Source organism: Cuculus canorus, chromosome 32, assembly GCF_017976375.1.
Source record: "Cuculus canorus isolate bCucCan1 chromosome 32, bCucCan1.pri, whole genome shotgun sequence".
Lineage (NCBI taxonomy): Eukaryota > Metazoa > Chordata > Aves > Cuculiformes > Cuculidae > Cuculus > Cuculus canorus.
In genome coordinates, this window is record NC_071432.1 from 674,383 (window position 1) to 688,350 (window position 13,968).

At 61.3% G+C, this 13,968-nt stretch overlaps 2 protein-coding genes across 2 annotated transcripts in view; both read right to left on the bottom strand.

The window, feature by feature from the left end:
* Positions 1–3,457, bottom strand: part of LOC104063160 (lysine-specific demethylase 5C-like) — a 57,041-nt gene extending 53,584 nt beyond the window's left edge. Inside the window, 1 exon segment of the mRNA XM_054052230.1 lies at positions 3,106–3,457. Coding sequence (XP_053908205.1) covers positions 3,106–3,252 — 147 coding nt within the window. The 5' untranslated portion in view covers positions 3,253–3,457.
* Positions 3,458–3,753: 296 nt separating this feature from the next.
* Positions 3,754–13,968, bottom strand: part of LOC104067830 (IQ motif and SEC7 domain-containing protein 2-like) — a 58,972-nt gene continuing 48,757 nt past the window's right edge. Inside the window, exons 16-20 of the mRNA XM_054052155.1 lie at positions 13,647–13,808; positions 11,395–11,553; positions 10,293–10,342; positions 8,095–8,391; positions 3,754–3,774 (exon numbers count right to left, since the gene is read on the bottom strand). Of these exons, the coding sequence (XP_053908130.1) occupies positions 3,754–3,774; positions 8,095–8,391; positions 10,293–10,342; positions 11,395–11,553; positions 13,647–13,808 (689 nt within the window). The remainder of the gene's footprint in view (positions 3,775–8,094; positions 8,392–10,292; positions 10,343–11,394; positions 11,554–13,646; positions 13,809–13,968) is intronic.

The window sequence follows — 13,968 nt, forward strand, 5'->3', positions numbered from 1 at the left end:
AACCCCCTCTGCCCCATAGGAACCCCCTCTGCCCTATAGAACACTCCCCCCAATAGGACCCCCTCTGCCCTATAGAACCCTCTCTGCCCTATAGAACCCCCTCTGCCCTATAGGAACCCCCTCTGCCCTATAGAACACTCCCCCCACAGAAACCCCCTCTGCCCTATAGAACCCTCTCTGCCCTATAGAACCCCCTCTGCCCTATAGAACACTCCCCCCATAGTACCTCCTCTGCCCTATAGAACACTCCCCCCCATACGAACCCCCTCTGCCCTATAGAACACTTTCCCCATAGGAAACCCCTCTGCCCTATAGAACCCCCTCTGCCCTATAGAACACTCCCCCCATAGGAACCCCCTCTGCCCCATAGGAACCTCCTCTGCCCTATAAAAGCTCCTCTGCCCCATAGAAGCTCCTCTGCCCCATAGGAACCCCCTCTGCCCCATAGGAACCCCCTCTGCCCCACAGAAACCTCCTCTGCCCCATAGGAACCCCCTCTGCCCCATAGAAACCCCCTTAACCCCATTCAGGCATTTACCCCCCTAAAATGAGACTATAAACTCAAGGGGGGGCAATTAACCCCCCCCCCAAAATGAGATCAGTACCCCCGGGGGGGGCAATTAACCCCCATAAGTGAGAAATGATCCCTTGGGGGGCAATTAACCCCCCCCAATGGGAAGATACCCCCCGGGGGGGCAATTAACCCCCCCTAAATGGGAAGATACCCCCCAGGGGGGCAATTAACCCCCCCTAAATGGGAAGATACCCCCCCGGGGGGCAATTAACCCCCCCTAAATGGGAAGATACCCCCCAGCGGGGCAATTAACCCCCCTAAATGGGAAGATACCCCCCAAGGGGGGCAATTAACCGCCCCTAAATGGGAAGATACCCCCAAGGGGGGCAATTAACCCCCCCTAAATGGGAAGATACCCCCCAGCGGGGCAATTAACCCCCCCTAAATGGGAAGATACCCCCCAAGGGGGGCAATTAACCGCCCCTAAATGGGAAGATACCCCCAAGGGGGGCAATTAACCCCCCCTAAATGGGAAGATACCCCCCAGGGGGGGCAATTAACCCCCCCTAAATGGGAAAATACCCCAAAGGGGGGCAATTAACCCCCCCTAAATGGGAAGATATCCCCAAAGGGGGCAATTAACCCCCCCAAATGGGAAGATACCCCCAAAGGGGGGCAATTAACCGCCCCTAAATGGGAAGATGCCCCCCCAGGGGGGCAATTAACCCCCCCTAAATGGGAAGATACCCCCCAGGGGGGCAATTCCCCCCCCAAGGATGCTCTGACCCCCCCCCAAAGGGGCACAACTCCCTCAGTGGGGCAGGAACCCCTCTAATTCCTTTCTCTCCAAGCGCAAAGCCCCCCAAAATCCACCCCCAGACCCCAAAATCCCCCTCCAAGACCCCCTAAAACCCCCAAGACCCCCTAAAACCCCCTCTAAGACCCCAAAACCCCCCTCTAGACCCCCCAAAACCCCCTCTAAGACCCCAAAGTCCCCCTCAGACCCCTAAAACCCCCTCCAAGACCCCCAAAATCCCCTCCAAGACCCCTTAAAACCCCCCCAGACCCCTAAAATCCCCTCCAAGACCCCCAAAATCCTCCTTCAAGACCCGAAAATCCCCCCCAGGACCCCAAAATCCCCCTCCAAGACCCCCTAAAACCCCCCAAGACCCCCAAAATCCCCCTCTAAGACCCCAAAATCCCCCTCTACGACCCCCAAATCCACCCCAGACCCCTAAAACCCCCTCCAACACCCCAAAATCGCCCTCCAAGACCCCAAAAGACCCCTAAACCCCCCTCCAAGACACCTAAAATCCCCCCAAGACCCCCAAATTCCCCTCCAAGACCCCAAAATCCACCCCCTGACCCCTAAACCCCCTCTAAGACCCCAAAGTCCCCTCCAAGACCCCCTAAAACCCCGTTCAAGACCCCAATATCCCCATCCAAGACCCCTAAAATCCTCCAAGACCCCCAAAATCCCCCTCCAAGACCCCCTAAAACTCCCCAAGACCCCCAAAACCCCCTCAGACTCCTAAAATGCCCCTCCAACACCCAAAGTCCCCCTCCAAGACCCCCTAAAACTCCCCAAGACCCCCAAAAACTCCCCCAAGACCCCCCAAATCCCCCTCTAAGACCCCCAAATCCCCCTCAAGATCCCCCAAATCCCCCTCAAATCCCCCTCAGACCCCTAAAAAACCCCTCCAAGACCCCTAAAATCCCCTCCAAGACCCCCAAAATCCCCTCCAAGACCCCCAAATCCCCCTCTAAGACCCCAAAGTCCCCCTCCAAGACCCCAAAGTCCCCCTCCAAGACCCCAAAGTCCTCCTCCAAGACCCCTAAACCCCCTCCAAGACCCCCAAATCCCCCTCTAAGACCCCAATATCCCCCTCAAGACCCCAAAGTCCCCCTCCAAGACCCCAAAGTCCCCCTCTAAGACCCAAAGTCCCCCTCTAAGACCCCAAAATCCCCCTCCAAGACCCCCAAATCCCCCTCTAAGACCCCAAAGTCCCCTCCAAGACCTCCTAAAACCCCCTCTAAGACCCAAAATACCCCTCCAAGACCTCCTAAAACCCCCTCTAAGACCCCAAAGTCCCCCTCCAAGACCCCAAAAGACCCCTAAACCCCCTCCAAGACGCCCAAATTCCCCTCTAAGACCCCCAAATCCTCCTCCAAGACCCCCAAATCCTCCTCCAAGACCCCTAAAACCCCCTCTAAGACCCCCAAAACCCCCTCTAAGACCCCCAAAACCCCCTCTAAGACCCCAAAGTCCCCCTCCAAGACCCCCAAATCCCCCTCAAGACCCCCCAAATCCCCCTCAAATCCCCCTCAGACCCCCAAAGTCCCCCTCCAAGACCCCCAAATCCCCCTCTAAGACCCCCCAAAACTCCCCAAGACCCCCAAAAAACTCCCCCAAATCCCCTCCAAGACCCCCCAAACCCCCCTCAAATCCCCCTCAGACCCCTAAAAACCCCTCCAAGACCCCCCAAATCCCCCTCCAAGACGCCAAATCCCCCCCCAAATCCCCTCCAAGACGCCAAAATCCCCCTCCCAGCCCCCCCAAAACCCCCTCCCAGCCCCCCCAAATCACTCACCGCCGGAGGTCTGATCTTGCAGATGCCACTTTTCTCCGCGATGGGGCGAATTTTGGCGATATAACCCAAAGGATCCCTAAATTCCGCCCAACTGGGTTCAAACACGGGACATTCCGGAGGAGGTAAAAAGTCTTCGGGGGGTTCCATTTCGTTTCCAAGGGGGAACCAATTCGCCCCCCATTCCCCTCGTTGTTCCCCACATAAAAGGGGAGGACGAAAAGCTTCACCTCCGCCGCCACTTCGGGGACCCCCAAAAGGCCTTCGGGGTTTGTCCTCTCTGCCGGCTTTGTCCTCGGAGGTTTTGCGGGGGCTCTTTTCTTCGCTGGGGGGGGCGCCCCCCTCCACCCCCTTTGCCATTGCCCCCCCCTTTCCCCCCCCCGATTTTGGAAGGGCGAAGCGGGGGGACCGTTCTCTCTTCGCTTTTCGAAGGGGTTAAAGGGGTTCCTCCATCCCCGAGAGAAGGAGGAGGAGGAGGAAGGGGGGGTTCAGGGCCCCCCCAATTCCTTTGAGCTCCTCCTCCTCCTTCTTCTTCTTCCCCAATTTCTTCAGGGATTTGGGGGGGGGTACCCCAAGGTGGGGACCCCCCCGGGGCTGTTGTTGCCCCCCCCCAGCGGGGCTGTTCGCTTTCTTCCATCCCCCCCCCAACCCTTACACCGAGTCGGGGGTCCCCTAAAAGAGAGGAGTGGGGGGGGGGACACCCTAAAAGGGGTCGAAGTCCCTAAAGAAGTGGGGGGGGGGCCTAAAATGGGGGGGGGGCCTAAGATGGGGGGGTCCCCTAAGATGATGGGGGGGTCCCTAAGATGGAGGGGGGGTCCCCTAAGATGGAGGAAGGGGTCCCCTAAGATGGAGGAAGGGGTCCCCTAAGAAGGAGGGGGGGGCCTTAAGGGGGGGTGGGGGGCCTTGAGGAGGGTGGGGGGGTCCCCTAAGATGGGGGGTGACCCCTAAGATGGTGGAGGGGTCCCCTAAAAGAGGGGGGGGGTTCCCTAAGGGAGGAATGGGGGGGGGGGTTAAGGACTGGGGGGGGGCCTTAAAGAGACTCGGGGGGGGGGGCCTTAAAGAGAGGGGGGGGTTCCCAAAAATAGGAGGGAGTCCCTAAAAAAGGTGGGGGGGTCCCTAAGGAAAAGGGGGTGTCCTTAAAGAGAATGGGGGGGGGGGCTTAAAGAGGGTTGGGAGGGCCTTAAGGACGGGGGGGGGCGCCCTTAAAGAGTGGGGGGCCTTAAAGAGTGAGGGGGGCCTTAAAGAGGGTGGGGGGGTCCCCTAAAGAGGGTGTGGGGGTCCCCCTCAGGGGGCCATGAAGGCCTTTTCCTCCCTCTCAGGCCCTGACCCGCCCCCCCCCTCCCCCCCCAAAAAAAAACCCTCCTCTGGAAAACAGAGGGGTTTAAACCCCCCTCCCCGCGCCTCTTCCGCCCCCCCCCCCGCGCTCCCCCCACCGCCGCCGCACTCTGACTGCGCTCCGCGCCCTCCGCCGCCCCCGCTCAGCGCCCGCCTCAAGGCCGAGGCCTCCGCGTCCCCCCCAGCGCGGCCGCCGCCGCCGCCATCTTGGCTTCCCTCCTCCCTCCCGCGCGCTCCCCCCCCCCCCCCACTTCGCGCACGCGCGGCCGCGGGGCGGTGATGCGGCCAGCGCCTCAAAACAAAAAAAGCGTATCCTTCCGCCGAGGGGAAATGAGACTAATTAAGAGCTAAACGCTGCGGCCGCGCCACGAAAGGTTGAAGGGGGAGGGGGAAGAGAGGGAAACACCCCTTTCGATTTGTCTCTAAGGCTGCCGAGGCTCGGCGCGGCGGGAGGAGCGGAGGAGAAATAGTCCGCAGGCTCCGCCCCCGCGCTGGGTGTGGCGGAGGGATCCGCGCTTCGCCGCTCGCCCCCGCGGTTGGGTCAGCGCTGGAGCCGGGGCTTCTTGCGCACGTTTGAAGGGGCGCAGCGCGCATGCGCAGAGAGTGGGGGCGCGGCCAGCCTGGGGCCGGTGGGTGGGGCTAGGGAAAGCCCCGCCCCCTTCGCTCCCAGGGCCCCGCCCCTACAGTCCCCCCACTATAACCCATATATAGCCCTTAAACCCCCCTTATAGCCTTTAACCCCCCCTTATACCCCTTAAACCCCCCCTTATCCCCCTTAAACCTCCCTTATGCTCCTTAAACCCCCCCTTATACCCCTTAAACCCCTCCTTATAGCCCTTAAACCCCCCTTTATAGCCCTTAACCCCCCCTTATGCCCCTTAAACCCCTCCTTATACCCCTTAAACCCCCCCTTAAACCCCTCTTATAGCCCTTAAACCCCCCCTTATGGCCCTTAAACCCCCCCTTATAGCCCTTAAACCCCCCCTTATATCCCCTAAACCTCCCCTTATGCCCCTTAAACCCCCCTTTATACCCCTTAAACCCCCCCTTAAACCCCCCTTATCCCCCTTAAACCCCCCCCTTATACCCCTTAAACCCCCCTTATGCCCCTTAAACCCCCCCTTATACCCCTTAAACCCCCCCTTATACCCCTTAAACCCCCCTATGGCCCTTAAACACCTCCTTATACCCCTTAAACCCCCCCTTAAACCCCTCTTATAGCCCTTAAACCCCCCTTATCCCCCTTAAACCCCCCCTTGTGCCCCTTAAACCCCCCCTTATACCCTTTAGACCCCCCTTATACCCCTTAAACCCCCCCTTATGCCCCTTAAACCCCCCTTATCCCCCTTAAACCCCCCCTTATAGCCCTTAAACCCCCCCTTATGCCCCTTAAACTCCCCCTTATCCCCCTTAAACCCCCCCTTATACCCCTTAACCCCCCCTTGTGCCCCTTAAACCCCCCTTATAGGCCTTAAACCCCCCCTTATCCCCCTTAAACCCCCCTTTATAGCCCTTAAACCCCCCTTATCCCCCTTAAACCCCCCCTTATGCCCCTTAACCCCCCCTTATCCCCCTTATACCCCCCTTATTCCCCTTATACCCCCCCTTATCCCCCTTAAACCCCCCTTATACCCCTTAAACACCCTCTTATCCCCCTTAACCCCCCCTTATACCCCTTAAACCCCCCCTTATGCCCCTTAAACCCCCCCTTATGCCCCTTAAACCCCCCTTATGCCCCTTAAACCCCCCTTATCCCCCTTAAACCCCCCCTTATAGCCCTTAAACCCCCCCTTATGCCCCTTAAACTCCCCCTTATCCCCCTTAAACCCCCCCTTATACCCCTTAAACACCCCCTTATCCCCTTAAACCCCCCCTTATACCCCTTAAACACCCCCTTATCCCCTTAAACCCCCCTTTATAGCCCTTAAACCCCCCCTTATACCCCTTAAACCCCCCCTTATACCCCTTAAACCCCCCATATCCCCCTTAACCCCCCTTATGCCCCTTAAACCCCCCTTATGCCCCTTAAATCCCCCCTTATACCCCTTAAACCCCCCCTTAAACCCCCCTTTATAGCCCTTAAACCCCCCTTATACCCCTTAAACACCCCTTTATCCCCCTTCACCCCCCCTTATACCCCTTAACCCCCCCTTATACCCCTTAACCCCCCCTTATGCCCCTTAAACCCCCCCTTTATAGCCCTTAAACCCCCCCTTATCCCCCTTAAACCCCCCCTTAAACCCCCCCTTATACCCCTTAAACCCCCCCTTAAACCCCCTTTACAGCCCTTAAACCCCCCTTATGCCCCTATAGGCCCCCCCCCCCCCCGCCCCTATGGGGGTGTCCCCCCCCCCCAATAAGGCTCTCAAACCACACCGAGTTCCACCCGATCCCATTTATGAAGCATCAACAATCTCTTCTCGCCGGGTTTTGGCGCATGCGGGTCAGACGCCTGTGACCCCCCCCCACCACCCCCAACTCCCCCCTTTTGGGGGTGTCAAAACCACTTGGGGACCCCCCCCCTCCCCCCTTAAACACCCTATTTTGGGGGGGGGGTCGGTCCCAGATTAAGGGGGGGACAAAAAGGTTTTGGGGTGGGGAAGGATAAAGTGCTATGTGACATTCAGCCTGAGCCGGGATAAAGGGGGGGGGGGGGGAAAAGTGGGCATCAATCCCCCCCCCCCCTTTAAATATTGGGGTGCCCCCCACCCCTAAGCTAAAGGGGAGGGGGTGCGAGCAGCCAAAGACGAGCCACGTGCAAAGGTTTAAAAGAGGGGGGGGGTGTGTGAAGAAATAAAAAGGGGGGGGGGGGTTTAAGTAACCCCAAAATGTCGGCGTCCATCGCTGCGCTGAGTTGCGTCCGTCCTCAGCTCTCAAACCACGGTGCTGATTCGGGTCCCGCTTTTAGTTTTGGGGGGGCCTTGAGGCGACGTAGGGCCGACGGGAGAGTGGGGGCTGAGGGGGGTGTGGGGCGAAGGGGGGGGCAAAGGGGGGTACGAAGGGTGGGGGGGAATGGGCGAATGGGGGGGCGCGTGGTGATGGTGATGGTGGTGGTGGTGATGGTGATGGTGGTGAGGATGGGATGAAGGGGGAGGGATAACGCCCCCCCCTACACCACCACCACCCCCCCCTCCACCACCAACCCCAACTCGGGGACCCCCCCCGAAAACAAAATGCTTTGCCGGAGCGGGGGGGGGCGGTGGGTGATGATGAGGAGGGGGGACGGGGGGATAAACTGGGGGTAACCCGTGGGGGGGCGGCGCTGGGCTATAAAGAGGGAGGGGGGATAATGGTTGACGAGGTTGGGGGACCCCCGAAATTATTCCTCCCCCCCCTCCACCTCCTCCTCCTCCTCCACCACTGCTTCTTTTCCCGGGACGGTGTAACGTATAATGAGGATGAGGGGGTGGGAACCCCCCCCCGGGGGGACCGTGTTGTTGGGGGGGGGCGGAAAGAGGGGGTTGAGGACCCCCATGGAAACGGGGGGGGGCGGCGGCGGAAATAGCGGGGAGGGGAGGGGGGGGGGCAGGCCGGGAAGGAGGAGGGGGTTGTTGGGGGTACGGAGGGGGTGGGGGGCCAGGACCCCCCCCTATACCACCCCCCCCACCCCCCCCTCCTCCAGCCCCCCCCCCCGTGGCAATATTGAGCGTGTAAGGCCTGAAGCTTCGAGGGGGGATCTTGGGGGGCCGAGGAGGGGGGGGGTGGTGGGGGGGGCGCGGGGGGGTGCGAAGAAGAAGCGGAAGAAGAAGAAGCCGAAGCCGAAGGGGCCCCCCCTAAAATATGTGGGGGGGCCATAACCCCGGAGGGTCCTTTCCCACGACGGCTTCCGAAAAGGGATCCCAAAAAAGAAGAAGAGTTGGAAACGGGGCGGGGAGGGGGGGGGCGGCTTTCGGGGAGCCCTCCCGGAGGCCCCCCCGGAGCACGAGAGGGGCGCGGAGAGCTGATGATGGAGCCCTGCGGGGGGGAAAAGGGGGGGGCACCAGTGACACCAGTTAGGGGCACCAGTTACACCAGTGACACCAGTTAGGGGCACCACTGGCACCAGTTAGGGGCACCACTGGCACCAGTTAGGGGCTCCACTGGCACCAGTGACACCAGTGACACCAGTTAGGGGCACCAGTGACACCAGTTAGGGGCTCCACTGGCACCAGTGGCACCAGTTACACCAGTTAGGGGCACCAGTGACACCAGTTAGGGGCTCCACTGGCACCAGTGACACCAGTTAGGGGCACCACTGGCACCACTGGCACCAGTTACACCAGTGGCACCAGTGGCACCAGTGACACCAGTTAGGGGCAGCAGTGACACCAGTTACACCAGTGACACCACTTACACCACTGGCACCAGTGGCACCAGTGACACCAGTTAGGGGCACCACTGGCACCAGTTAGGGGCATCACTGGCACCAGTGACACCAGTTACACCAGTGGCACCAGTGACACCAGTTAGGGGCAGCAGTGACACCAGTTACACCAGTGACACCAGTTACACCACTGGCACCAGTGGCACCAGTGAGACCAGTTACACCAGTGACACCAGTTAGACCATGGAGCCCAGTATCAGCCCAGGGAGCCCAGTTAGACCAGTGAGACCAGTTAGACCAGTGAGACCAGTTAGACCAGCGACACCAGGGAGCCCAACATCAGCCCAGTGCCACCAGTTAGACCAGTTAGCCCAGTTAGACCAGTGAGCCCAGTTAGACCATGGAGCCCAACATCAGCCCAGTGCCTCCAGTTAGACCAGTTAGCCCAGTTAGACCAGTGCCCCCAGTTAGACCAGTTAGCCCAGTTAGACCAGGGAGCCCAACATCAGCCCAGTGACACCAGTTAGACCAGTTAGCCCAGTTAGACCAGGGAGCCCAGTTAGCCCAGTGAGACCAGTTACACCAGTGAGCCCAGTATCAGCCCAGAGAGCCCAGAGAGACCAGTGACACCAGTGAGCCCAGTGACACCAGTTAGACCAGTGACACCAGTTAGACCATGGAGCCCAATATCAGCCCAGGGAGCCCAGTTAGACCAGTTAGCCCAGTTACACCAGTTAGCCCAGTTACACCAGGGAGCCCAACATCAGCCCAGTGACACCAGTTAGACCAGTTAGCCCAGTTAGACCAGTGAGACCAGTTACACCAGGGAGCCCAGTATCAGCCCAGGGAGCCCAGAGAGACCAGTTACACCAGTTACACCAGTTAGACCAGTGACACCAGGGAGCCCAGTATCAGCCCAGGGAGCCCAGTTACACCAGTGAGCCCAGTGAGCCCAGTGACACCAGTGAGACCAGTGAGCCCAGTGACACCAGTAAGACCAGTGACACCAGTTAGACCATGGAGCCCAATATCAGCCCAGGGAGCCCAGTTAGACCAGTGAGACCAGTTAGACCAGTGAGCCCAGTTACACCAGGGAGCCCAACATCAGCCCAGTGCCCCCAGTTAGACCAGTGCCCCCAGTTACACCAGTGAGCCCAGTTACACCAGGGAGCCCAACATCAGCCCAGTGCCCCCAGTGAGCCCAGTTAGCCCAGTTAGACCAGTGCCCCCAGTCAGACCAGTGCCCCCAGTTAGCCCAGTTAGACCAGTTAGCCCAGTTAGCCCAGTGCCCCCAGTTAGCCCAGTGCCCCCAGTTAGCCCAGTTAGCCCAGTGCCCCCAGTTAGCCCAGTTAGCCCAGTTAGCCCAGTTAGCCCAGTGCCCCCAGTTAGCCCAGTGCCCCCAGTGCTTACGGCCATGGCTTAAAGGAATGGGCTCCTATGGGGGAGGATAAAGGGGCGGAGCTTAAGAGGATGGGCTCGAGTGGGCGTGGCTTAAAGGGATGTGTCGAATGGGCGTGGCCTCAAGTGGGCGTGGCGTGAGTTCCCCCCTTACCTCGATGGTGCTGTCCAGGGACCCCACACTGTTGCGCCGACCCCGCTTCCCTGGGGGGGGGGGACGACACAGATGAGGGGGGGCAAAAAGGGGGGGCACCCCCTGAGATCCCCCCCAGGGGACCCCAAAACAGCCCCAGGGACCCCAAATGCCTCCCTAAAGCCCCCCCAGGGCACCCCAAAACACCCTCAGGGACCCCAAATCCCCCTCTAGAACCCCCTAAAGCCCTCCCAGGGACCCCAAATCCCCCTCTAGAACCTTCTAAAGCCCGTCCAGGGCACCCCAAAACACCCTCAGGGACCCCTAATCCCCCTCTAGAACCCCCAGGGCACCCCAAAACACCCTCAGGGACCCCTAATCCCCCCCTAGAACCCCCTAAAGCCCCCCAGGGACCCCAAATCCCCTCTAGAACCCCCTAAAGCCCCCCAGGGACCCCAAATCCCCCTCTAGAACCTTCTAAAGCCCGTCCAGGGCACCCCAAAACACCCTCAGGGACCCCAAATCCCCCCTAGACCCCTCCAAGGCACCCCAAAACACCCTCAGGGACCCCAAATGCCCCCTAGACCCCTCCAAGGCACCCCAAAACACCCTCAGGGACCCCAAATCCCCCTCCAGAACCCCCTAAAGCCCTCCAGGGACCCCAAATCCCTCCCTAGAACCCCCCAGGGCACCCCAAAACACCCTCAGCGACCCCAAATCCCCCTCTAGAACCTTCTAAAGCCTCTCCAGGGCACCCCAAAACACCCTCAGGGACCCTAAATCCCCCTCTAGAATCCCCTAAAGCCCCCCAGGGACCCCAAATCCCCTCTAGAACCCCCTAAAGCCCCCCAGGGACCCCAAATCCCCTTCTAGGACGCTCTAAAGCCTCTCCAGGGCACCCCAAAACACCCTCAGGGACCCCAAATCCCCCTCCAGAACCCCCTCAAGCGCCCCAGGGACCCCAAATCCCCCTCTAGGACCCTCTAAAGCCCCCCCAGGGACCCCAAATCCTCCTCTAGAACCCCCTAAAGTCCCTCAGGGACCCCAAATCCCCCTCTAGAAACCCCTAAAGTCCCTCAGGGACCCCGAATCCCCCTCTAGACCCCCCCAAGCCCCCCCTCACCGCCATCAGAGAGGTCCCTGAGGGAACTGCTGAGGGCGCTGCGCTTGAGGCCTTCGCCGAAGGCGTCCTCGAGGCTGCTGCGGCTCAGCCCATTGAGCGCCTCGCGGGGGGGGCCCGAACCCCGCGGCCCCGACACCCCCTTCTGCTTCTCCAGTTCCGCTAATGGGGAGGAAGAAAGGGGAGGGGGGAAGAGCAACAGTCAAACCCCCCCCCTCCCCTCCTCACAGCAATGAGCGCGCCCAGAAACACCGGTGACCCCTCCCTCCCCCCCCAGAAACACCAGTGACCCCTCCCTCCCCCCCAGTCACACCAGTGACCCCTCTCCCAGTCCCTCCCAGTCCCTCCCAGTGCCTTCCAGTCCCTCCCAGTGCCTCCAAACCCTCTCCCAGTCCTTCCCAGTCCCTCCCAGTCCCCCCCAGTCCCTCCCAGTGCCCCCAAACCCTCTCCCAGTCCTTCCCAGTCCCTCCCAGTCCCTCCCAGTATCCCCTCCAATGCTCCCAACCCCTCTCCCAGTCCCTCCCAGTCCCTCCCAAACCCTCTCCCAGTCCTCCCAGTCCCTCCCAGTTGCCCCTTGGTGCCCTCCCAGTCCATCCCAGTTGCTTTCAGTCCCTCCCAAACCCTCTCCCAGTCCTTCCCAGTTCATCCCAGTATCCCCTCCAACGCTCCCAACCCCTCTCCCAGTCCCTCCCAGTGCCTCCCAGTGCCTCCCAGTCCCTCCCAGTCCCCCCAAACCCTCTCCCAGTCCCTCCCAGTCCATCCCAGTCCCTCCCAATGCCCTCCCATTCCCCTCCCAGTCCCTTCCAGTCTTTCCCAGTCCCCTCCCAGTGCCCCCTCAGTCCCCTCCCAGTGCCCCCTCAGTCCTTCCCAGTGCCCCCCATTCCCTCTCCCAGTCCCTCCCAGTCCCTCCCAGTCCCTCCCAGTCCCTCCCAGTCCCTCCCAACGCCTCTCCCAGTCCCTCCCAGTCCCTCCCAGTCCTTCCCAGTCCCTCCCAACGCCCCACCCAGTTGCCCCCACTCCCCTCCCAGTCCATCCCAGTCCTCTCCCAGTCCCTCCCAGTCCCCCCAAACCCCCTCCCAGTCCATCCCAGTCCCTCCCACTCCCCTCCCAGTCCCTCCCAGTGCCCCCCAGTCCCTCCCAGTGCCCCCTCAGTCCCTCCCAGTCCCTCCCAGTCTTTCCCAGTCCCTCCCAGTCCCCTCCCAGTCCCCTCCCAGTCCCTCCCAGTACCCCCAAACCCTCTCCCAGTCCCTCCCAGTCCTCCCCAGTCCCTCCCAGTCCCTCCCAGTCCTTCCCAGTCCCTCCCAACACCCCTCCCAGTTGCCCCCACTCCCCTCCCAGTCCATCCCAGTCCTCTCCCAGTCCCTCCCAGTCCCCCCAAACCCCCTCCCAGTCCATCCCAGTCCCTCCCAATGCCCTCCCAGTCCCCCCAATCCCTTTCCCAGTCCCTCCCAGTCCCCCCCAGTCCCTCCCAGTGCCCCCCGAGTCCCTCCCAGTCCCCCCCAGTCCCTCCCACTCCCTCCCAGTCCCCTCCCAGTCCCTCCCAGTTGCCCCCACTCCCCTCCCAGTCCTTCCCAGTCCCTCCCACTCCCTCCCAGTCCCCTCCCAGTGCCTCCCAGTCCTTCCCAACCCCTCTCCCAGTCCCTCCCAGTGCCCCCCATACCCTCCCAGTCCCTCCCAGTCCTTCCCAGTCCCTCCCAGTCCCCCCCAGTCCCCTCCCAGTGCCTCCCAGTCCCTCCCAACCCCTCTCCCAGTCCCTCCCAGTCCCCCCCAGTCCCCTACCAGTCCCTCCCAGTCCCTCCCAGTCCCCCCAATCCCTCTCCCAGTCCCTCCCAGTCCCTCCCAATTGCTTCCCAGTCCCTCCCAGTCCCTCCCAGTCCTCCCAGTCCCTCCCAAAGCCTCTCCCAATACCCTCCCAGTCCCTCCCAGTCTTTCCCAGTCCCCTCCCAGTGCCCCCTCAGTCCCCCCCATTCCCCTCCCAGTCCCTCCCAGTCCCTCCCAGTCACCCCTTGGTGCCCTCCCAGTCCATCCCAGTTGCTCCCAGTCCCTCCCAGTCCATCCCAGTTGCTCCCAGTCCCTCCCAGTCCCTCCCAGTGCCCCCCCACTCCCCTCCCAGTCCCTCCCACTCCCCTCCCAGTCCCTCCCAGTCCCTCCCAGTCCATCCCAGTGCCCCCCCACTCCCCTCCCAGTCCCTCCCAGTCCCCCCCAGTCCCTCCCATTCCCTCTCCCAGTCCCTCCCAGTCCCCCCCAGTGCTCACCCTCCACGCGGTACTTCTCCATCTCCTGCACTTCGGCCACGGACTCGCGGAGGTCGCTGGCGAAGCGGAGCCGATCCTGAGGACTCGGAGCGTTGAAGACGATGAGGACCTTCCGATCTCCACCGGGAGACGCCGAGAGGAGTTTGATCCCAAATTGGTAATCTGCGCCCGGAAAAAAACCACCGGAATCACCGCCAGGGCCACCGCGAGGGGTTATGGACCACCGGGAGGGGTTATGGACCACCAGGAGGGGCTGAGGAGGATGAGGAACCCGTGAGGAACATCGTGGAGAACATCTAAGGAACGTCGTGGAGAGCGTCTG